Source organism: Chanodichthys erythropterus, chromosome 9 (genome assembly GCF_024489055.1).
Source record: "Chanodichthys erythropterus isolate Z2021 chromosome 9, ASM2448905v1, whole genome shotgun sequence".
NCBI lineage: Eukaryota > Metazoa > Chordata > Actinopteri > Cypriniformes > Xenocyprididae > Chanodichthys > Chanodichthys erythropterus.
Genome location: NC_090229.1, coordinates 8,353,124 through 8,377,926, shown reverse-complemented (window position 1 = coordinate 8,377,926; position 24,803 = coordinate 8,353,124). Strand labels below are relative to the sequence as shown.

The window sequence follows — 24,803 nt, the reverse complement described above, 5'->3', positions numbered from 1 at the left end:
ATATCAGATGACTTTGGCTTTATTTTACTTTGCTCTTTTTTTTTCATTTGAAACAATATTTGTGTAGAGAAGAAGAGGCATGGGAGGAATGTTTGAACAGTCCGCATTAGTATGAAGCCATTTGTTCCACTTCTGACAATGGTTTTGTTTTATATTTTAAAACTTTAATTGAATTAATTACTTGATAAGCCAGTTAATTCATCAAATTAAAACACAGTTAATCACATATATCAATATTTGCTGAGAAAAGTCCCCTAAATGAAGATCTTTTAAAGACTGTAGCAGAGGAAAGCATTGAATTGACATGTGAAAAAGAGGATTTAGAAGTCAATATATTGATATTTTCCATATCATTGAACATAAATCTGTCATAGTCCACAGCGAGAGTTTGTCATTTTGTCTGAGCTTGATTTAGTTATTCACACAGGACACTTTTTGAACTGCATGTCAGATATTTTCAGTGTCATGCATCATGATAAATATTTTATAGCATTATTTAAAGGGATGGTTAACCAAAAAATGAAAATGTTGTCATTTACTCACCCTCAGGTTGTTCCAAACCTGTATAAAATATAAATAAGGAAGATATTTTGAAGATTGTGGGAAACTGAACAGTTCTGGGGCACCACTGACTTCCATAGTTTTTTTTTTTTTTTTTTTTTTCTACTATGGAAGTCAATGTTGCCCAAAGCAGCCTGGTTACAAACTTTCTTCAAAATATATTCTTTTGTGTTCAACAGATCAAATAAATGTATACAGGTTTGGAACAACATGAGGGTAAGTAATTGATGACAGAATTTTCATTTTCATCTCTTTAAATATATAATGTAATATTGAATTATAATGTTCTGAGATAATTTCATTTAAATCATATATAATATATACTATTTTAATATAAATAAAAAGTGGATATATAATATAATATAATGTAATATGATATGATACGATATGATACGATATGATATGATATGATATGATATGATATGATATAATATAATATAATATAATATAATATAATATAATATAATATAATAATAATATAATATAATATAATATAATATAATATAATATAATATAATATAATATAATATAATATAATATAATATATAATATTGTTCAATGTTTCAGCTTTACAGATTATGCACTTACATACATTTGCATTTTCCCATGTGCTTCCTATGTTTATATGAATGGGTTGTGGTTGGTGGTGTGCTCTTTTACATGGAAAATGGAGATGTAATAATAATATAATTCTATTTATGCATTTATGATTCAGCAAACACCCCAGATTACTCTAGTCATAATATAGGCTATATATATTTATGCTTCCCTGTTGGCCTGATCGGTCTCAGTGTGGATTCACCCATGTGTGATATCATGTGTCCAATCCTGTGGAAAAAAAGCAATTTTGATTTTCCCCCCCATCGTCTTCGTTCTAATCAAGAGCTGTTGACCCTCATTACAGAAGTGAGGAGAAGAGGGTGCTGTTGTGAGTCCTTGATTAGATGGACTAGTGATGTTTTTTTTCTTTCTCTCTCTCTCTCTGTTTCTGTCCGTCTGTCTGTCTGTCTATCTATATTTTGGGTGAATGTTCACATGACAAAAACTTTGTCAGTTTTTGGTTACACTATTTCAAGGTGATGCAGTTAGTTACATTATACTTACTCAAATAAATTATTCAGACACTTTGACCAGACCATGTTTTGCTTAAGTGTTATCTGACATAAGTAAGAAGATAAATTTAGTTTATCTCAGTTTATCTCTGAGATCGTGTCATATTTTATTACCATTTAAACTATAGTGAATAAACTGTATTAATGAATGACATGTATGTTCAAGGTGTCTAAATAAAATTTGTTGTGACATTATTTATTTATATATATATATATATATATCCCTGCTTTAGATCCTTGGATCAATATATTTTCTCTCCATTGGTGCTTTTTCACTTGTTTTGACAGAGACTGTGATTTCCCTGGTAAATATTTGTATGGGTTATTACCTGCCTGTGTCATTTAAAATCATTTAGTGAATTTGTCAAAGCACAGCAGACAGGTTTCACAACTTGTAGCTGTTTCCCTGTGAAGGGAAATAAATGAATATTTCCTCTGTTATTGATATTTCACGGCACTTGCTTCACCCCGACTGTAGTGTGTCAGGTGATTGTGTGATTCGCTCTCTTTCCTGAACCGTTAACCACGAGTTCTCATATTGCTCAAGATCATTGCGCCCCTCTCTACTGGCTTTCACTGAGTTTTTTTTGCCGTTGGACTCAAGGGCTCGATCTGAAATTGTCCATTATTTTTCCAGCAAGTGACCAAACTGATTGATGTGCCAATTCACCAGTGATGAAGAGGGGCAGCACTGAGCTAAAATTAGTGTTAAGAAACAAAGCTAATAGATGAGTCCGTTTCACCGGTGTGCCATCAAATAAAGAATACACACGCGCACGTACTGGCATGTGAAGCGGGTTGTTTTATGGGCACAGCGCTGCTTCGTCTCATCAGGATTCCACCCGGCTTCTTGTTTACAGTTCAGGACGTGCAGAAAGGTCACAGGGGGGGCGTTTGTCAGAAATATTGACGCTTTTGAAAAATTGCAGAGTGCCCAAACCGTCTGTCACATTCTCGAATAAATATTTGTTTTGGGTCGGCGTAGATTTGCCAACTCCACCAGCGCATAGACAGCGTGCTGATGGACGCTAATGCTTTCTGCGACTTCTTCTTTCTTGCAGATTGCATGTTTGCTTTATCTGTGCTCTATTTTGATGGGGAATTTAGTGCAAATGATTTAATTTTGATTATTTTTTTAGTGTTTGCAGAGTTCTGTGGCCACCCGTTGTGTGTTTAGCACTATGAAAACAGCTAGAAACAGTAACGACTATGAAATCTGCCTAATTTGCTATTAAGATGTACAGTAATGCTTAGATCTGAGCAGATATACCCCCTGACGCTTATGTGACTTTCTCTCTCTGTCTGTCTTTTCTGGGTTCAAGCATTCTGCTTAGGCATTCAGCTTTTTCACTGGCACCAGCCGGCTTCCACTGTGCTAATGAAATTACTGTGATTGCTGTTCAATAGCTTCTCCTGCAAATCAGGGAATGTATTACAATACATCATTATAATACAATGAGCAAGGATTTCAGATTTTAGGAACCCGAAGGCTGCAGTGATTTTATTTATTTATTTTCCAGCATTGTTTGCAATGTTAAATTACAGGAATCTTTCAGAGGTGTGCTTTATTACAAGGCATCAGGGTAATTCTTGACATCATTCCTGTAAATGTTGTCAAAAGTATTGACTTTGGTACTAAGTCGGTACTGAAATTTTAAAAATGTGACGCTTTGAGCGCTGTTGAGTGGATTTGTAAACACCACTGATTGGTCATTGTGTTCAGGTGCTCATCAGATATGTCTGTGATTGGCTACAATGATCAACGCTTAAAAAACATGTTGTAAATGGACATGAATGCCGCTCTTACACAGATACACATGTGAGCGTTTGAAAGCAGGCGTCTAACGGAGGTCCGCTGACGGATGCCTGCTTTCAAACTTCGCGTGTGTATCTCCCGCTTTCAAAATGGTTCAAATGCGTTGATAATTGTAGCCAATCACAGACATGTGTATATGTTGAGTGCGTGAACATAGTGGCCAATCAGAGGTTTTTACGAATCCGCTCAACAGCGCTCAAAGCATCAAATTTTAAAAATTTTAGTACAGAGTTTGTACTTTTGACAACATTCATTCTTGTTTTACTATGCAGATCTCAGTTGAATTTAATAGTTGTGTTGTAAATACTTCATCTTTATGCCCACTAGTTGTGATTTCTACATATTTTTTTCAATTTGGTTTTAGGTCTGAAATTCTTTTTTTTTTTTTTTTCACAATTTTATTATGTTGCAAATCATCATTCAGGTGTTACAGTTGTTATAATGTGATTTAAAACAGTGATGAATGCATGAGAGAAAATGTGGTTTTCTTTGCTTTAATCCAATGGGAGAAAAGCAGATTACATAGTTTGCGCTTTTGATGACCTGCCTTTTTTGTTCATTGAACCTATAGCTATACTGTATAGTGAGAATTAATATTGAGATATATTATTCTATCACTGCTACAGTATTTAAACTTCAATAAAAATTGTGGCAGTAGCTTAAGCATATGTTTTTCCAGAGACAAATTTAAGCTAGACTCCTTAGTCCTGCCAGATGCAGAAAAACTGTAGTGCTTAGGTTGTGGTTGAAATGAAGCCTTACTCTGCCTGTGTGTGCTTAATGTGGCCCTTCCTGACCCTTCCCTTCCTTTCTCTTTGGAGAGAAAGACAGAAAGAAAGGGAGACAGACAACAGAAGCCATGCAGACCTTTTTCATTCTTGCTGTTCTGCCCAGTGGGGGGAGGCAGTGATTGAACAAATGGCCGATGTGTTTGATCTTCAAACCACTTGTTAAATTTTCCAAGAGTGAATGAAATGGTGCTACGATCTCTTGCTGTGTTTTTTGTGTTCTTTCTGTCTTCTCTCTGTCATCTTGAGTCTTGCTCAGGTGTAAACAGGTCTGTAACCACCATAGTCATTGAGGGGGACAAGCTCCCCCCCCCCAATAATAAGACATGGCCAAATTGTCCCCTCAATATTTGAAATTCTTGCACTGCTCTGCTGCATTTCATCACGCAGCGCTCTGTATGTTATTAGGATGACAAAAAGGTTTAAAGTTAAATTTTTAGTCTGGTAACTGGTCTGCCTCAGTGGTCTAAGAGCACTCGTCAATGTCAAAATGAATGAGATGGCCAATCAAATCAAATTAGGCGGGGTTTACTGTTAATTCCTATGCGAAGCATCAATTTAACAAGGAGATTGAGGAAAGATGTAAATAGCTAAACATTTAATACGGTACATGTTTTGCGAAAGAAACGTTAAAAAACTGAGTTACATCCAGTAATGCTCGACATTCATGTATGATTCATGTAAGCCTACATGTGTGCATATTTTAATGCAAATGTTAATTGCAAATAGTTCAAAATGATTATTTCCTAACTAGAATTAGACCTAGAATTTCCTTAACTATTCTGTTTATTTATGCTCTACAAAAAATTGCCCCCCCCCCAATGTTCAAGACATGGTTACGGCATTGAGTTTAAAAATCGAGCGAGGTTCTTATTCAGAACTAGTTCCTTTTTTTATTTTAAATACTGGAAGTGAATGATCAACATTTGACAACAGGCATTTGAAGAGGGTTTCTCCTCCAAATCACAGTGAGCCAGAATCACTTAGTGTAATCTGAATCAGAACCAGAATCATTAAATTCCTTATGATTCCCATCCCTATTCTTGCTGTCTAGTTAAGGGCTGCTTCCTAATTAACAAATGCGCTTGGGATTAGTGCTTGCAATGACCATAAAGGTTTATTAGCAATCCATTGAGTGAAAGGAGTGGGAGTGACAAGGCCTGGCACCAACAGAAGCCACTCGATCAATACATACCCCCAAAATCCCCTCACCCAGCTGTCACGCACTGGCTCACAGTCCACTCTGAGTCACTAATGCCTCCAAATGGAGATCATGCAGGGATGAATTGAGTCTCAGACAGAAGTGCTGAAATTCTGATTGTTGGGTTTTGAAATCAGCTATTGTCAAAGTTCATTGCTCTATATCTTATATCTTCATTCCTGGTGAGAAACGCCTCTTGTACATATGTACAAGATGAATAGATGCAACACATGACTATCCACATTTACACACCAACAATGCTTTATCGATGTTCAGAAACTTTGCCTGTCCAATCACAGTGAGGTAATACAAAGGAAGTTGGATATGTTTTATGGTAGACAAGAAGGTTTACATATGCATTCCCAAGGAATCGAACCTATGATCTTGGCAGTGCTAGCACTTTACTCTGTTGTTTGAGCTACATGAATTCTCAGTAAAATGTGGAAAAATGCACTAGCAGTTTTGCATATCCTTCCAAAGAAGCATGATCAGTTGCATGATTTCTTTTAGCGTTGGTTGTGTTACAGCTTTAGAAAGAGGTTGTTATTGAAGGATGAGGCAGAGCACACTATATTGTACTATATTGCAAACCAACAAGAAACGAATTGTTTGATTATAAGGGTCAGAGAGTGGGTCCAAAAACATTGCCTTTGGGAAAAAATTTAAATCGCTATGTATGATGACCTCTTTAATGCAATTAAACTTTTAAAGATAAGACATTGCTTTGCCTGCATAATCCGTTTTCAAATGTTTCTCATTTTTTTCCTCATTTCTCTCTCTTTCATTTTAGACATGAACCACTGAGACAGCAAAAGAAGAAAAAGCCTGGAATAAGCTTGAGGGAAGAGCTTCGTCTCATTCCCCCCTCCCACGATTGAAGGTTTGGAATCATGAGGTCCTTGTGGCTGCTGGTATTTGCCGTCTCTGTTTTGACCGGGACCATCATGGCGTTTCCCATGACTCCTACGGAACACCCTGAAGTCACTGGAAGCTTCGTGATTAAAGACACGAGCCTCACGCACCTCACGGTGCACCGCAAGACCGGCGACGTGTTTGTCGGCGCTATAAACCGAGTCTACAAGCTCTCCGCCAATCTGACCGAACTGCGTTCGCACCAGACGGGTCCCGTGGAGGACAACGCCAAGTGCTACCCGCCCCCCAGCGTACGAGCCTGCACACAGAAACAGGAATTCACAGACAACGTCAACAAATTGCTGCTGGTTGATTACGCTGGCAACCGTCTGGTGGCCTGTGGAAGCATCTGGCAGGGCGTGTGCCAGTTCCTGCGGCTGGAAGATCTCTTCAAGCTTGGTGAACCGCATCACCGTAAAGAACACTACCTCTCGGGAGCCAAAGAGCCAGATGGGATGGCTGGAGTCGTGGTGGGCGATGATGACGGAGACATTAAGAAGAAAAAGAAAGGTGGTAGTCGCCTATTTATCGGTGCAGCCATCGATGGCAAATCTGAGTATTTTCCAACCCTATCCAGCCGTAAACTGGTGGTCGATGAGGAGAGTGTGAACATGTTTAGCTTGGTCTACCAAGATGAGTTTGTGTCCTCACAAATCAAGATACCTTCAGACACTCTATCTCAATATCCAGCATTTGACATCTACTACGTTTATGGGTTCTCCAGCCGTACGTACATCTATTTCCTCACTTTGCAACTGGATACCCAGCTCACCCAGGTGGACGCAACGGGTGAGAAGTTCTTCACCTCAAAAATTGTCCGCATGTGCTCCAACGACACTGAGTTCTACTCCTATGTCGAGTTCCCGCTTGGGTGCACCAAGGATGGTGTGGAATATCGACTTGTTCAAGCTGCCTACAAACACCGTCCTGGAAAGTTTCTGGCTCAGGCTCTTGGCCTGTCTGAGGATGAGGATGTCCTGTTTGTGATCTTCTCCCAGGGTCAGAAGAACAGGGCTAACCCACCGAGAGAAACAGTCCTGTGCCTCTTCACACTGCACCAGATTAACCTGGCCATGCGAGAGAGGATCAAGTCGTGTTACCGCGGGGAAGGAAAGCTGTCTCTGCCGTGGTTGCTCAACAAGGAGCTGCCTTGTATTAATACGGTGAGTCTTGAATTAATTTTCACTCTGAATCAGTTTTATGTCAAACATTTGTGATTTTTGCCTAGTAGGACACTTCCTTGATTAACCGATCAGATTTTAGAGGTAGGTTCAGGGTTACGCTGAGGGTTGGGGTTAACAACAACATTCTTATTGATTGTATTATTTCATGCGGGTTTTTGGGGTTAGGGGTTAAGGTTAGGGTTAGTGAAGTGGTAAGGACTATGTTGCTTGATAGGAATGTTGTTTCAGCACCAGCAAGTGATTATCTGGAAATAGGGCCTATTTGGCGAAATCTTTGTCGAAAAGGACGTGTTCCTGGATCAGTATTGTTTTATCAATCAATCAGATAATCATCTATCTATCTGTCTGTCGTTCGTTTGGTCTGTCTGTCTATCTGTCTGTCATTCTTTCTGTCTGTTGTTTTTTCTGTCTGTCTGTTGTTTTATCTATCTTATCTGTCCATCTATCTGTCTGTCGTTCTGTCATTCTCTCTGTCGTTCTGTCTGTCGTTCTGTCGTTCTGTCTGTCTGTCTGTCTGTCTGTCTCTGTCTGTTGATCTGTATCTGTCTGTCTGTCATTCTTTCTCTGTTGTTTTTTCTGTCTGTCTGTTGTTTTATCTATCTGTCGTTCTGTCTGTCGTTCTGTCTGTCGTTCGTTCTGTCTGTCGTTCGTTCTGTCTGTCGTTCGTTCTGTCTGTCGTTCGTTCTGTCTGTCGTTCGTTCTGTCTGTCTGTCTCTTGTCTGTTGATCTATCTCTATCTGTCTGTCGTTCTGTCTGTCGTTCTGTCTGTCTGTGTGTCTGTCTCTCTGTCTGTTGTTCTGTCTGTCGTTCTGTCTGTCTGTGTGTCTGTCTCTCTGTCTGTTGTTCTGTCTGTATGTCTGTCTGTGTCTGTCTGTCTGTCTCTCTGTTTGAATGAACGAACGAAAATGTAATTAATAGTTATTGGTATTGGTCAGAATTTTCATGTTGGTGCATCCTTAATCTCTAATCATGTGCCTAACCATATTCAAGCCCTAAAATCAGAGAGAGAGAGAAAACAAATTAGTGGTCGATAATGTTTTGAAACCTCATACCCTAAAATCTGATTGGTTAATTTGAATCCTATTTCCATGCTGACCCAGGAAGATGCACTTCTTGTTTAAATCATGTTGTTAAAGCTTATATCAGTATCATTATAGGTGCTTGTACTATAACAAAGACTTTTTGTGCTCATGTAATTGCAGACATTCAGTCTGTAGTCTGTTTTCCATTTTATTTCTTTTGTTGCTCCTGAAAAACTAATTTGGGGGATGCTATACATGATTCCCATTGACCTAATTGTGATGTGTTGCAGACTTTTCAGGAATGCCTGTGTAGGGGAAACTGTCTAACATGATTACACATCTTAATCTGATGTAATGTATCTTTGATGAAAAATCTATTCAAACCAGACAGGGTAGGAAGCAATAGCTTATTATGTGAGAGATGAAGAAGGTGATGGCTAGACATCAAAATCAATACGCCTCTGACATTTTAAACCAGTCAAGTGTACCACACACTGTCTGTCTCTAGGAAACCTTGATGCTTTATTTATGAATCTTTAATATTTGTCTTCTGTAATTAAGTGTGCAAAGACAAATCACACTTTTTATGTTATGTATCTGCTTTGAAGCTAGCCTTAAGGTTCTGCAATTAAAAAGTGTTTACATCAACTGTGTTCAAGGTTTAGGTATTATGCATTACCTAGGGGTTAAGCATTCTATAATTTTTGTAGATAATTATCATACACTAGGGTTGGTGTCAAAAGGTCCATGGTATAATACCAGTATTTTGCACTTTTCAGTACCTTAAGACAATGTGCTGCTACTTGAAACGAAATGATCAATTAGTGATGCATCTGTGGATGATTGTAGAATGAAAATTTGATTGATTATGAAATGTAATAATCAATTATTATTTCTATAATATCCAGCATGTTACAAAGGCTAGCCTAACGCTGATTGCATGCACATTCTTACAACAAAATGCTGAGCATGCATGACGGGTGAAATAAAGGGTGCATTTAAGAAAGGTTATACTGCCAAATTCAGCTTTTTGTGCCATTATTCATGTTTGCGTGTGTCAATTTGAGTAATAAGTTAATAGTTGATATTTTATTGCTAAATTATTAAATATAATGTTGGTAACACTTTACAATAAGGTCTCATTTGTTAAGATTAGTTAATGTATTACATGTATTTAACATGAACTAACAATGAGCAATTATATTAATCTTTATAATTAAAGTGGTCATGAGCTACGTTGTTTTATTGTTTTATAATGTTTCCTGGGGTGCACATATAATGTTAGTATGCTTTTTACATAAAAAATTTAGAAATAAAAAGCTTTTTTCCTACCATGATTTTAGCCCTCTTATTTGAACGCTCTGTTTTAAGGGGCATATCTGCTCTAAGACTTCAGTGTAAACGCCCACTGCTGTGATTGGCTAATATCATTGCCAATGAAATAGCTAAGTATTACACTCTCAAAAACTTTTAGCACATTTTTACTATTACAGCTCTCAAGGTTAACTAATTGTGAAAAGTATTGATTATAGCATTATATTTAGATTGTGACATGAAAGGTTGCAGTGATGAACATTGTAGACGATCACAGACATGTTGAGCACATGAAAGCAGTGATCTCGTCATTGCAGTGATCAACTCAATTTCGGCACACTAAAGAATTTTTTCATCATAACTATCAGTGCAAACTCGATGTAACTAAGGGATTCAAATAAAATGGGTGTTTTGTCGCAAGTCCAGAACAAACCAGTCACTGGTTTGATTTACTGACACATAGACAAAGAACATCTGACTGTACATGAATCATTATATATCAGATCAGGCATTAGCATTAACACGGTTACATGTTGTTGCATTACTGTCGAGACCATATCTTAAAAAAAAAAAAAGTGTGTTTGCAAAGCCTGCGCCGAAATGCGATTGATTTACCAAAGAATCCACAGTGAAATGTACATATAAATAAAGCTCAACTGAGACATTCACATTGTTGAAAATAAACACATTCCTAGCATTAGGATCCTTGTTTGTTCATGTTAGTTCACAGTGCATTAACTAATGTTAACAAATACATTTGATTTTAATAATGTAATAGTAAATGTTGAAATTAATATAAACTAAAATTAATAAATGCAATAAAAGTATTGTTCATTCTTAGTTCAATTTAACTAAAGTAGTTAATTAATGTTAACTAATGAAACCTTATTGTAAAGTTTTGCCATAATGTTTATGCACTGGAATATTCAAAGAAATTATTTGGAATCATTTGAAAAATATGATGGTAATTTGTAGTTGGTTGTTAATTCTGTGACTTTTTTTTTTTTTTAATTTAAAGATATACTTTATCTGCAAAAACATTTGATTTCAAATGTTTGTGTTTTATATGCAAATCTATCATGCATATTCAACACTCTTTGTACCATCAGTTTGTATTGTGATACTGAAGCCAAAATTTTGGTTTTGAACCAACCCTAGTGTACATATTGAATCATTTTGCTGCATGTCGTTGGATATGTTAGTTGTCTGGTAGTTATTTACAAACTCTGAACTTGTAAACTTAAGATCCCGTCTTGCTACAGTAGCAATGTTTTCCCCATTTAAAAAAAAAAAAGCATTAGCAAACTAGGAGATTTTTTTTTTTTTTTTTTTTTTTTTTTTCTTCTTCTTTTTACTTGCCTGGAGGACAACCAGACGAGAGAACAATTTGCGTCCGCGGCTGTAATTGCGCCGGCAACAATAGCACAGCACCTCGCGGCCCAGCCAGAGCAGATGGGGCGAAGACGGCGAGTGCCGATGACCTCGTTCCTTTGGGGGGAGTGGCTGTGGTTGTTTTTATGTGCAACAACAGGGTTCCCCATGACTGATGCAAATCTGCTCCTGATTCCAGCGGCTGTAGTGTATTATTAGCTTTTTCTCATGCACGGCAACAGACCTCCGCCTTATAATGAGAGCGTGCGTGTCTGCCGCAAGCTCATGCTTCGTTTAATACATTTACCCTTCATATGCATGCACAAAAACAAGCCGTTCGACTAGCCAACCCCTCCCCAAATCATCATTCAACGGCACGCTCTCGAGACGCCCATCGCCTTGAAGAATTCAAGGTGCCAAAAAATTCAGCTGTTGCTGTAGCACCTTTGAGTTTGTCATTACCGCCGCAAAACGTCTTGCTGTTCGAGCTGATGTCATTCATCCACAGGCTAGGCTGACCTCGTGCTGCACTTTACAGATTTTTTTTGTGCGTTAGAGGCCGGGGGTCCAGAGGAAGTGAGATTAAAGAGCTTTGTGTGCTTCGTCAAGCTCTGAGAACCTGGTAATGAGTCAACATTTCACCTCCAGGATGAACTGGGAGACTAGGTTGGGTACTCAATGATATCATCGTTCGGCCGATTGATATGTTGCAGATGTTAGTTTGCGCAATTGATTTTTCAATAACAGAATTGCTAACCCTTCATGATGTAGTGGTTTTTACTGAATCTTAAATATTTAATTATTTGTTTTGTTTTGTTTGCCAGATTAAAGAGCTTTGTGTGTTCCGCTGAGCTCCGAGAGCCCGGTAATGAGTCAATAGTTCACCTCCGGGATGAACCGGGGGACTAGGTTGGGTGCTTGGTGACATCATCAGTTCAGCCAATTGATATGTTGCAGATGTTAGTTAACGCAATTGATTTTTGAATAACTCTTCTGACATTTCCTTGAGGTGAAGTGACATTCAGTGATTTTCTTGTGTTTTTTTCCCTTTGTGTCAGTGGACAGCCATTAAATTTCGCTGAAATAATGCTTTTCAGAGATGCTCAGAGGGTAAATGGTGCCTCTTTCGGGAGAGAGCACATCTAAAGTGATAAAGCACTGACAGTGAGGTAGATTGCAGGATGATGTCATGTCTCACCGGTCTGTGCGCGTCAGCCCCTGGTCTGAACCCCATGAGCTCACTTTCGCAGCCTCTGTTTGGGTGGCTCTTCTCTGTCTGATCTGTTAGCTGGCACTTCCTGTCTCAGATGCTGTGATTTGATGACAGCTGGAGAAAGCTTTCGTTATGCCTTCAGGATATTTGTCTGGTTGTGTAGATGTATTTGATTTTTTTATTTTATTTTATATATATATATATATTAAACACATTTAAGTATTTAACCTTAAATCTTATTTTAAAAATAATTTTTTATTTTATTTAAAATTTTTATTTTATTTTATTTTATTTTAGTTTAGTTTAGTTTAGTTTAGTTTAGTTTAGTTTAGTTTAGTTTAGTTTAGTTTAGTCTAGTCACTGTAACAGAATCGCTAATCCAATCATGATATAGTTGTTTTATTGAATCTTTATTATTTTGTATTCATATTAAGGCATTCATTTTTTAAAATTTAATTGTTATTTTTGTTTTATGTTTTAAATCACTGTAACATGTTTGCTAACCGTATAATCTAGTTGATTTTTACTGAATCTTAAATATTTAATTTGAATTTTACATTCATTGTTTATAATACAAATGTTTAATTATTCATTGTTTTATTAACTTTATTTTTTTTAAATCACATTTTTAATGTACCACAGTGTCTATTTTTTTTTTTTTTTTTTTTTTACACATGACTTATTTCAGGCCAGAACATGAACACGAAAACAATCTTTTAAATAATAACTAATTATTATGCTTTGTTGTTTTTTGTTTCATCTCGTAGCCCAAGCAGATTGGCGATGATTTCTGCGGCCTGGTTCTGAACCAGCCTCTCGGAGGACTGAGGGTCATTGAAGGCACTCCTCTGTTTGACGACCGCACTGACGGTATGGCGTCCGTGGCTGCGTACACGTACGGAGATCATTCGGTGGTGTTCGTGGGGACTCGCAGTGGCCACCTCAAGAAGGTAAGAAATAACCATTCTGTATTTCACCGCTGACTTTTACAGAGGTATCATCTCCACCTGGGCTTTTGGTGGCTTTTTGGTGTTGGTTGATTGGGAATACAGTGATGGATGGTCATGTTGATAAGGTTAAGATGTATTTGAAGTGCACTGACTAATCAGTTACAAATTCTTCAAGCCTTTTAGTGATGACATGCTACATTGGAAGTTCAAAGTCAACAGTGTGTGCAACCCATGTGTCTTCTGTAAAGTGGCATATCTTAGAGTGAAACTGGATATTCAGCGAGAACTTGACTTGTTTTTATCCATAGGGAATTGATTGGTTTGTGATTTCTATGACATGCTGTTGGATTTGAGCTAGTAAGATGGACTGGTGACATCAGCAGAGAAGGAAAATTTGTTGACTTAAATACTAGAGATAATTTTTGACTAGCTTTTTCACAGTTTGGAGAGGCTTCCATCCATCCATCCATCCATCCATCCATCCATCCATCCATCCATCCATCCATGATACACAATATCAGCTGTGCTTTCTCTCTCTCTCATCTCTCTGACACCGAGTTGACACACAAACCCACCTCCCCTCACTCACTCTTTTCAATTTCTCCAGATGAATATTGTCGGTGTTACAGGGCTTGAATTTCGGCATGGAATTGCGCGTATTGCTCTTTATTTTACTAATTTCAGCAGATTTTGTGCTCACACCCAAAGTGCGCACACATAAAGCAGCCTCTCAGTTCTAAATTGAGTTATTTTTCGCTGCTTATAGCATTTAAACAGTCAAATACACACAAAATAATGTCAAAATGGCGGTCTTGGCGAGTATTCACATAAACACAGTCAGTTATGTTTTAAAGGGGTAAAATAAGTCTCTGATGTCCCCAGAGTGTGTATGTGAAGTTTTTGCTCAAAACACCCTACAGATAATTTTCACTTTTTGAAGGTGAACAAAAACGCTCCGTTTTTGTGTGTCCCTTTAAATGCAAATGAGCTGCTGCTCTTAAAAGGGGGCGGAGTTTCAAGAGTTTGTGTTAGCACTTAGCAGCGCCTCACATTACCTCACGCAGACATGCAGAAGCTGTTCTGCCTTTTAAGTTCAAAACGGAGTCGGACAATGATGGAAAGACCCAAGAAGTGACAACATTTTGAATGCAACAGGACGTTTCTGAATGGCTATTTGATTAATTTATGTAGCTGATGTGGAGTTAAAGTTATTGATTAGCATATTCTGTCATGATGATCTATAAATCGCTCATGTGGGAACTTGTAATACGCTACAGAGCCAGAGAATACATGCTGCATGAAGATAGAACAGGTATAGTTTACTTTAATTACGGTTATAACATCTTGCTTTAGTTTAATGACATGCTATTGCATTTGTGTTACGTACTGTATTGCAGTACCATGGCCTCACCCCTTTGTTGCATGCGCACGAGGGCGGGGTTTATGTAAATTCTAGGGTTTGTCATGTCACCAACCCGTAAAGAAGCTCATTGTAGTCCCTACCAGCCGTTTGTTGTAGTCCTTAAATAGAGAATTCTTTAAAAGAAAATATTTCCGTTTGCATTGAACGTTCAGCACTGTAACTTTGCAGATGCTGTTTATGCTCAAGCAGCAACATTAACTAATGTTAAAAAAGTGAAATCGCAATGAACCACCCCTTTAAGTGAACGTAAACAGTTGAGAACGCATATGCATGTGTCACAGTATAATGGATCCGTGCGTCAGGTCTTAAAGTGACAGCAGCCTAATATACCTGCTGCCAAATAATGAGATAATATTAAAAATATCTATATGCCAGTTTTTCCCCATGGAAAATGTCAAAATTTTGGCCAGTAAAAATGCTGAGTGGCTAGTCTCTTTGGAAACCCTCTAGCCCCAGTGGCTGGTGAGCAAAAAAGTTAATGTCAACATGGAAATAATGCCATATGGAAAAAAGAAATACAATGGGGCCCATTACTGTTTGTTTCCCGACATTCTTCAAATTATCTTTATTTGTGTTCAGCAGAAGAAAGAAATTCATACAGGTTTGGAACAACTCGAGGGTAAATAAATAATGACACCATTTTCATTTTTGGGTGAACTATCCCTTTAAGGTAAAATAGTACATTTTTTACCACGTATTTCGAGACCTTCTGTTCCATTGCGTAGTGCACCTTCTAGTTGTTTTTGAACACAAGAATATGTCTTTCTTAAACACCTCCTAGAAAACATGTCAGATCGGGGTCAGATGAACCCCAAACGAGTCTAATTGTATATTATCTTTAATTACTGCAATCTAAAGAAAGGACCTTTCCTCCTCGTTCCAACACGTACACAATCCTCCAACAAAGCCATAATAAAAGCACCACCTTGTGACTCACTCGTCCAGACCAGAGCAGGCAACAGCTGGGGATGTTTAAAGAATAATATGCCCACTGGTGAGTTTATGATGGTTCTCCACAGAAGTTACTAACTTTTTTTTCCCCCCTCAAACAACAGCTTGACTCGTTCATAGCTAGCATTTCAGCCCATATATGCACACTGAACCTCGGGGGAGCCAAAGCGAGAGGGTGGAGTCGTTTTTTTAGGCCGGTCGTAAATAGTTCAAGCTGTGTATGAAAAGAGAGAGAAAGCGAGACCGGTCGGCATTAAAGTTTAACATTACTCAGCAGCCAACCGGCCTGATACGTGCCCTATATTAGGTCATCGAGAGGAACTTTTATTTGCAACGGCTTTAAGTTCCAGTTCATTGAGAGTATTAAAGGAATTAGATTAGATGTGAGGCCGATGAAATCGCTCTGAGAAGCTGACTTGGCTCTTTCTCAGCAGACATCATAATTAAAATGAGGTAGATGGGGAGGAAAATATGCTACAGTTTTGTGTGCGTTCGCCATTCCTGCGCCCAGCTGGAGAATATAAATGCGATCGCATCCATTCTCCGATCGGAATGAGGGAGCAGGGGTCAGTCCTGTGGGAGCTGTCCTGTTTCGGATTATTTACAGGAGTTTGTGTCTAAACATGTTCTGATATACCTCTCGAAACCCCGGTGCGATCTCTGCAGATCAGACTGTTTGGAAACAGGAATACATCCGGAGATTGAGTTTGAGTTCTTGGCTGGTAGTTGTGCAATCGTACGTTGTTAATAAACAGAAAACGGAGCTTGTGGTCGTGCTGATAATAAGCAGCTCTGTTTGTTGATGGAGATTATATGATGTTGCAGAGATGCTCCCTCATCCATATGGCCTTCATATTGACCGCAAATCACAATAAACAGAGATGTGGGGAAATCGTAATGTTTGTGTTGTCTCGCAAACATTCTGTCAGGATGAAATGCTAAATGGTTTGTGTACGAGACTCGCTCAGAGGCTGGTTGTTGTTGTTTCATATATGTTCTGTTTGTTCCTCCGTGGAGTAGCTGTAGAGGAAGTGTGGATGGATTTAGCTCATGTTGCAGGGAAAACTCAAATTTTCTCATCAGAATCAACTGAACACACCTGGAAGCTTATTATTGCATTTTCTGTGTGCTTGCAAGTAATCAATAGAATAGAATTCACATCAGGAGCTAAAAGTATACATTTTACAGTTTGATGTTCAGCCAGTTTAATGTTTAACCATTAGCAAAAAGGCTTAAAAATGTAGAGCAAAAACTTGATATATTAGCCAAAATTGTCACCAAAACAAGATCTTGTATTAAAAATGTATTTTGTTAATTATAATATATATTTAACATTTTTTTAATAATTTTTCTCTAAATTATTTTAGAGTAGTGACGCCAGTATTTTTGTGAAAACTATTAGCTAGTACAGTTTGGGATCTCTAAAATGTTTATTTAAATGTCTGCATTTATTTGATCTAAAGTACTGTAGAAATATTATTTAAATTTCAAATAACTGTTTTCTGTTTTAATATATTATAAAATGTAATTTATTCCTTTGATGCAAAGCTGAATTTTCAGCATCAGGGTCACATGATCCTTCAGAAATCATTCTAATATGCTGATTTGCTGTTCGAGAAACTTCTTATTTTTATCAATGTTGAAAACAGTTGTGCTGCATAATATTTTTGTGGAAACTTGATACTTTTTTTCCAGGATTCTTTGATAAATAGAAAGTTCAAAAGAACAGCGTTTACTTGACATAGAAAACTTTTGCAACATTATAATTGTTTTTACTTTTACTTTTGATCAATTTATTTATCAATTTATCAATTCTTTAAAAATAAATAAAATCTTACTGACCCAAACTTCAGTCTGATTCACGAGCTAATGGCTCTTATGAACTGGTTCTTTTGATGAATTATTCAAAAAAACTGTAAATGGGTCACTGAGGAATAAGGTTTTTAAAACTGTAAAAAAAAACCTAATGGAGATATAATTAATTTTAAAGTTTTATTAAGTGTTAACAATGAGATTATGTGTTTTTCACCAAAAACGTCATTTGGTTTAACCAAAATTTCAGTTTTACCAAATTACACTTTTTGTTGTACCGAATGACGATGTTTTCAAACAATATCAAACAATCAGCCTAAATAAATAAGCATTGAAGAAATTCGTCAGGATGTGTGAATATTTTGATATTGTTTATAGAGCTAAAATGTACATTTTCCTAAAATTTACAGTTCATTTTTGCTTATCACAAAATTCTAGTAAGCACTAGTTTCTAAAACGCCATTGTGTTTGAACATTCTGGCTTGGCACAAGAAAGAAATGTGTTTTTCTGACATTTCTAATCTTTCATTGGCATATGAGTAGATGATTACATATAACTCATTTAGCCGCAAAAAGCGTCATTTATCTCTCTAAACGGTCTACCAAAGGCCTGTTGTGGTGATTGTGTACAGTGGTTTTCAGAGTGTTGGCCTACCTGCTATAATGTGGTGTAGAGAATACAGGAGGAGGCTGGGTAATTGCTCTGTATCTCCCCTCGCAATGGCTTGTTTGTTTTGGCAAGAGAAAAGAGACGGCAAGCCGCTTTTCTCAAGCTCTACGGAAATCACCCATGAGTCTTTAGTGCTTCCTGTCTCTAGTTGGCTGCTAGTTGAGTCAGTCGGGATGTCGTCAAAATACTGGAGAGTTTTGTTACATTCGAGTTTCTCTGAATCGTCCTGCCTACAAAAAAGCATAGCATAGCTTTAATTGGCTATTGTATTTGCGCATACTTAGTAATGTTAAACTTTATCTCTTTAAAGTTCCCAGACCTGAATGATACTTCAAATTGTGTGTCATACTTTAAACGTACAGTTTTTAGCTGAAGCAGGTGTAAAAATATCCTATAATCTTACAATGAGGGACCTGAGGCATACAGACCACAATACACAAATTAGAATTTCTAATCTAATATATACTGTATCATCCATTTTAATGTCAGATTCATCAGTATGTTCAGTTTATTAACACAAACTCTCCATTCTGAACTTCTTTCTACTAATATTTAATCATTAAAAAAGGAAACTCATGCAGGGGCATTTGTTCATTTTCACAGTCATTTTCTGAGGTGTTTTTTTTTTTTTTCTTTTTTTTTTCTTCAAGCCCCCCTTAAAGGGATAGTTCAAAATTAATTGGCACCATTGACTTCCATAGTATTTTCTTTTCCATACTATGGAAGTCAATGGGCACATCAACTGTTTGGTTACCCATATTCTTCCAAATATCATCTTTTGTGTTCAGAAGAAGAAAGAAATTCATACAGGTTTGGAACAACAGAATTTTCATTTTTGGGTGAACTATCCCTTTCCCATTTCTGACTCTTGTTATACATAACAGCAAATCTCACTCATTGTAAAGTTCTAGTTTTACGTCCCATCAGTATGAAACACTGCACAGCATTTGTGCCTGTGGCTTTGAGTTTCAGTAATCCATGTCTGGTCTAGCAGGAATTCTCTTCCTCCTGTTGTACTTTTACAAGCAAGCATTTAAACCGGTATCCTGGCACCATTTCCGGCCGACCGAGATATTTAGCGGCAAGTGCAAAGGCAAATGAAAATAAATACAGCCAGCTATTTTCCCCTGCACCTGTGCTGTTCACATGCCGGTCACAGAGCCGCGGGGCTGCCGGAGGATTCTGCAGTCTCAACCTTAGCAGAAACAGCCAGGAGATAATCTGACCACTGGGAAATAAACCCAAGGTTGTCAGGGTATTTTTTTTTTATGGAACACCTTTACCAATCCGGCAGTGTGGATGAACGTGTGTGTGTGTGTGTGTCTGTATATCAGTGTGTTACGTGCACAAATGGATGTATGAGTCTGCCATTGAATCCTTAATCAGGCTCTTTTATGCTGGTTTATTGTACAGTCTATTTAGCAGCTAAAAGGATCTCAAGGCAGCTGTAGTATATCACCAAAATGGCCCATCCTGCGCTGACCTTTCGTCCACTCGACCTTGGGTTTCCTGTACTCACAAGAGGAGGAAGTTATTGGCTGTGTTAGGAATGGAATACTAGCTCAATATATACTGAATGCTGCACTGTGTGCTGCCTGCTGTTTGATAAAAATAGTGAAGCAAAAGGCATTAATTCAACTGTAAACATTTCAAGTCATTGTATGCCAAATGAGCTAGGTTTAGATCTATATATTTGTCAGAAAATTATGACTTAAAAAAGCACAATTTTGCACAAATTAAGCAAATTGCATATTTTTTTTATTCATTTGGTAAGAAGTCATATGCATAAACTGATGAAAAACATTTATTCCTAGATAATGCAAGTTTTAAAAAAAAGTCATGTGACTGAATAATTCATTCAGATGATTGGCTGCTGTTAACTATAAAGTTTAGTCTATAAATCACAAGTAATTTATTTCAGTTTGATTTTGCTTTTAAATAATTTAATTTATTTACAGTTCTCTTGAACATGTGGGGTGGGAATTTAAATGTTTTATATTTATATGCTTTAATCATAATAGTTTATGGGATATTGTGGATTTCTTGCATAAATTACGTTTGGAAAAATTTATGAGAACTACTAGTGTTGTCATGTTACCTATTGTTGCTTGTAGCGGGTTATTAACATGGAAATGGAAGTATTTATTTAGCATTTTTAATAATTTTGTGTACAGATGTCTTTTGGCAGTCTAAATCAAAAAGAAGATTGCAGCTAATACTTCTAGTGTTGTGCAAAATCCTGTCCTGATTCAGTGATCTTAACTGAATCTTTTTCTTGTTAAACAAAAATCCTCAATCAGTTGGCACTATTTTAATGTCATCTTGCTAACTGAAAGCACAAAGGGAAATTATTAACTTACCATATTTTGCATCACTAATGTATGGCAGCTTATTTTTGCCACTAAATAAAAAAAATAAAAAGGTAATTGCAACTTACCTCACAATTCTGACTTTTTTTTCCTCAAAATTGACATTTAAACATGCAATTGCGAGTTATAAAGCCAGAATTGCGTGTTAGTGGTCATCCTGACTTTATGCCAAAATATGCAACATACAAGAGAACACTGCAGAAAATACTGCATCCCACAATGCAATGTGCTTGACCTGACCTTCCATTTCTTTTTAATTACATATTGCACTAATATGGAAGCTTTTATCCGTGATGTGAAGCTTTTCCGAAGCTTATTTTCTCGCAATTCTGACTTTTTTTTTCTCCGAATTGTGAGATAAATGCATTTGCGAGTTATAAAGTCATCGCGTCATATAAACTTGCAATTCTGACTTTTTCTCAGAATTGCGAGTTTATTTCTCACAATTCTGACTTTATAACTCGCAATTGTGAGTTTATATCTCATAATTCTGAGAAAAAGTCAGAATTGTGAGATATAAAGTCACAATTAACTTTTATTTATTTATTTATTTTTCTTGGCAGAAACAAGCTTCCATACTAATGTTATATGTAATTTAAAAGACATAACATATTATATTTTTGTTAAAATTAAATGGAAGGTCAGGCCAAGCACATTGCATTGTAGGATACAGTATTTTCTGCAGTGTGCTTTTGTATGTTGCATATTTTGGCAGTTGTAGTCATCCTGGTTTGCCATGCATGCCGAATAAAGCAATAAGCCCCAAGAAGCCGTGGTTTACAGTGAATTTATAACAGTTAAGGGGTGCTGTTTACCCCCTTAGCTGTTCTAAATTCACTGTAAACCACGGCTTCTTGGGGTTTATTCATTTTAGAAAAGAGTTGTCCATAAACTATTTTAATATTTAGATGCAGTGGCACAGTAATACTGATGTAATGAGGTCACAGGTGTGTGTTTGTAGAGTAATTTACAAGGACTGGGAACGCTGCTCAACCAATCCCAATCAAGGACCTGAACTATCCGTTTTAGATCACATATATATATATATACATATAGTAAGAGTAGTATGCTAGTACACTATTGCAAATGCAATTGAGCAGTTTTTATATGAAGAAATGTATCCTATTACACATGCCACCTGTGATCCGGTGTGATCACGTTTTTGTTTTATAAAGATAAATACGCAATGGTGAAAATTCTCATTCTGCACCCAATCGTAGACGTACGATGCATGATTGAATCCGGCAGATTAGTGTCCCTGTCTCAGTGTTCAAATTGATTAATGCCTTTTAAAAAGCGTCAAATCCCCGTGTTTCACCGCAACCGTGTGCCGCGGCTCACACAGTATAACGGAGGTTTTCTTATGAGCACCATCATCTGAGTCACTCTAATCCTCATAATCATGCATGAGCTGCAAGTATTTTAATTTCTTCTTCATCATCACCTGCCCTTTTTTCCCTCAGCTTTTATATTTCGCCATGTTAGCATCTTTGTCTTCAGAGGATGGAAACAGCCCGACCCCAGAATGCAGCCCGACCCAAACGCATATTAAAGGTCAAAACGGTCCACTCCATCAGCCATTTTGTGCCTCATTTTTGCTGTATTCAAATCCAAGTGCGATTGGGCTGGAAATTGGAGCTAATTTAGCGGTGTAAATCAGCTCACGGCGAGCAAAAGAGCGCGGTGCGGGCGGGGAAATGGCCGGGAGGCTGATTTACGAGCAGGTTCGGCCCTCAGCCACGTTTGATCATGGCTAAATCTGTTTGCCGTAAATCCGCTGTCACGGAGCGAGGAAGGGAGGGATGCGTCGTATCTCTGGCCGGGCTTCGCCGCGGGAGCGTCGACCTGCAACGCATTACAACCGCTTGATAACGAAGCCCCTTGATCAGCACTCGTCCGTATCATTAAGAGCGAGGCCAGGAGAGTGTTGGAGTTGGAGTCTTGCTCAGCTTCTTTAATTAGACGACTGATTTCTACCTGGGTAACAGATGTGTTGCTCTCCTCGGTGGAGCGGCGACAGACAGCGGCTGCTAGATGATTTCTCCAGTGCTCATGTTGACGTGTTTGGACCATCTGAGCACTTGCTAAATTTACTGCATTTAAATTTTTGATGCAGCTTTTTAGGCCACCTTAATTGTGTTCACTAGCATTTAGCAGATCATCAATTACTAAAAAGCGGAAGTAGGAAGTTCTGAAGGGTCTACTATAAAACTGATATTTTGGCTACACACACTTGCCATTGTTTTTGTAACTGTTTTAAAGCCTGTTTTGTAGAACAATAGCTTGTGATTTATTAGTAATAGAACATGTAATTATTCAGTATAATTCATATACTATTGTAGTATTTTATTTTGAATTAACTTTTATTTTTATATTTTTTAAGTTTTCATTTTAATTTGTTTTATTGTTCTTATGAGCTTTTGATATTTTTATTAAATAATTCTATTTAGATTTATTCCTTTGTATTCATTTTATTAATTTTAATACTTATTTATTTTATTTTATTTATTTATTTTTGCCATATTTTAAGTTTGTGTAAATTTCCCATCTAAAATAAAAAATAAAGAAATAAAATCTAATAAAAATAAGCTTTGGTTCTTGAAAAAATATAAAATAAAATAAAAAAATAAAAATAAAAATAAAAAATAAATAAATAAATATTTTTTTATTTTTATTATAAATAAGTTTTGAAAATAAAAACAAGTTAAAATAATAAAAAATAAGTTAATAAAAATAAGTTTTGGTTCTTGAAATAAATAAATAAATAAATAAATAAATAAATAAATAAATGTATTAATTAATTAATTTATTTATTTCAAGGACCAAAACTTATTTTTATTAGATATAGTTTTAGCTTGCAATAACACCGATTGAAAATGTGCTGTGATTTTACTATAGTTAAGGTAACATTTAAGTGTGGCTAATTATTCACCATAGTAACAAAGTTACTTTTTTAATGTTGTTTATATGTCTACATGGTGTTTTTAATATACTTTAAGACAAACCATGTGCAAATTCATAAGTCACCACCATTGCTGAGTATTTTCTCTTTAAAACAGCAGTGATCTAAAGACAGTCTCAAAAACCTGGTATGAATTTGCTTTTGTTTCGGATGTCACAAACTACAATCGTGTCAACGTGCCGGCGGGCTTTAGCATGTCATTAACTATGGCCGCTCTGAAGCAGGGGAGTCTCAAGAGAAGCCAAGTTATATATTTTTCTGTTGATATGAAAAATCAGGTAGATTTAGCAATATAGCGGGGGTATTATGATGAACTATATGCCTTTCTTCACTGACGTTCTGTGTTCTTCAAAGTGTTTCTAAAGATACTGATTTTCAGAAAGCAGTCTGACTCTGAGATAGCGAACGGGATCATGGTTTGTGTCGCATTAGCAACACATTATTAGCAGCTGTTTGATATCATAGTCAAGCAAAGGGCTAATCTTATTAATACCGTTATGTGTCCGACATTGTAAAGAGTGATACAGTTGTGCAGCGTTTACCTCAGTAAGTTGACCGAGTGGATCAGCTGGTGCAAGTGAGTGGAGGCGGGGCCAATTTTTATATTCATTAATCCCTGTATATTTGGAGGCAAGGGTGTAGAGTTATATTCAAGCTATTTTAAGAAATGAAGAATTTGTTTTTCACAGGAAAAAACATTTAAATATGAAATTTTGATGATCAAAGATTAGTTTTAAAATTGACTACAGGGGGACTTTAAATGTTCTGATTTTACTGTAGAAATTGTTTTTGCATGCAGTGATGGTGCTTTTTAACCTCATTCCCTTTTTGCTATTGTGTTTTTTAGACTTTCTGGTGCTGATTTCTTCGAATTAATGGTCGTTTTAAGCTTTAAACTGTGTTCAGAGTGAGTCTATTGATTTCAAGTCTTTCACCTGGCTAAAAATGTCATTGAAATGTCACTGGATTTATTAGAAACTGCTGTTTAATTTTGACATTCTGTCTGATTCAGCCCCAAAGACCCATAAACGTCAGGCTCTGTTTGGCCCAATTCATCTGTGTGGATTGTGCTGTATCTGAGTTAGTGGTACACTGTAATTGTGTCTGGCATTAAAATGATACTGTAGCGGATCACATCCAAGCATGCGGTGAACCTTCACTTTTAGACTTCT

General features: G+C 36.9%; 1 protein-coding gene across 1 annotated transcript in view; it reads left to right on the top strand.

Moving 5' to 3' along the window:
* plxna3 (plexin A3) overlaps positions 1–24,803 on the top strand; it is a 196,917-nt gene that overhangs the window by 5,571 nt on the left and 166,543 nt on the right. The window contains exons 2-3 of the mRNA XM_067394453.1: positions 6,269–7,553; positions 13,262–13,444. Coding sequence (XP_067250554.1) covers positions 6,369–7,553; positions 13,262–13,444 — 1,368 coding nt within the window. The 5' untranslated portion in view covers positions 6,269–6,368. The remainder of the gene's footprint in view (positions 1–6,268; positions 7,554–13,261; positions 13,445–24,803) is intronic.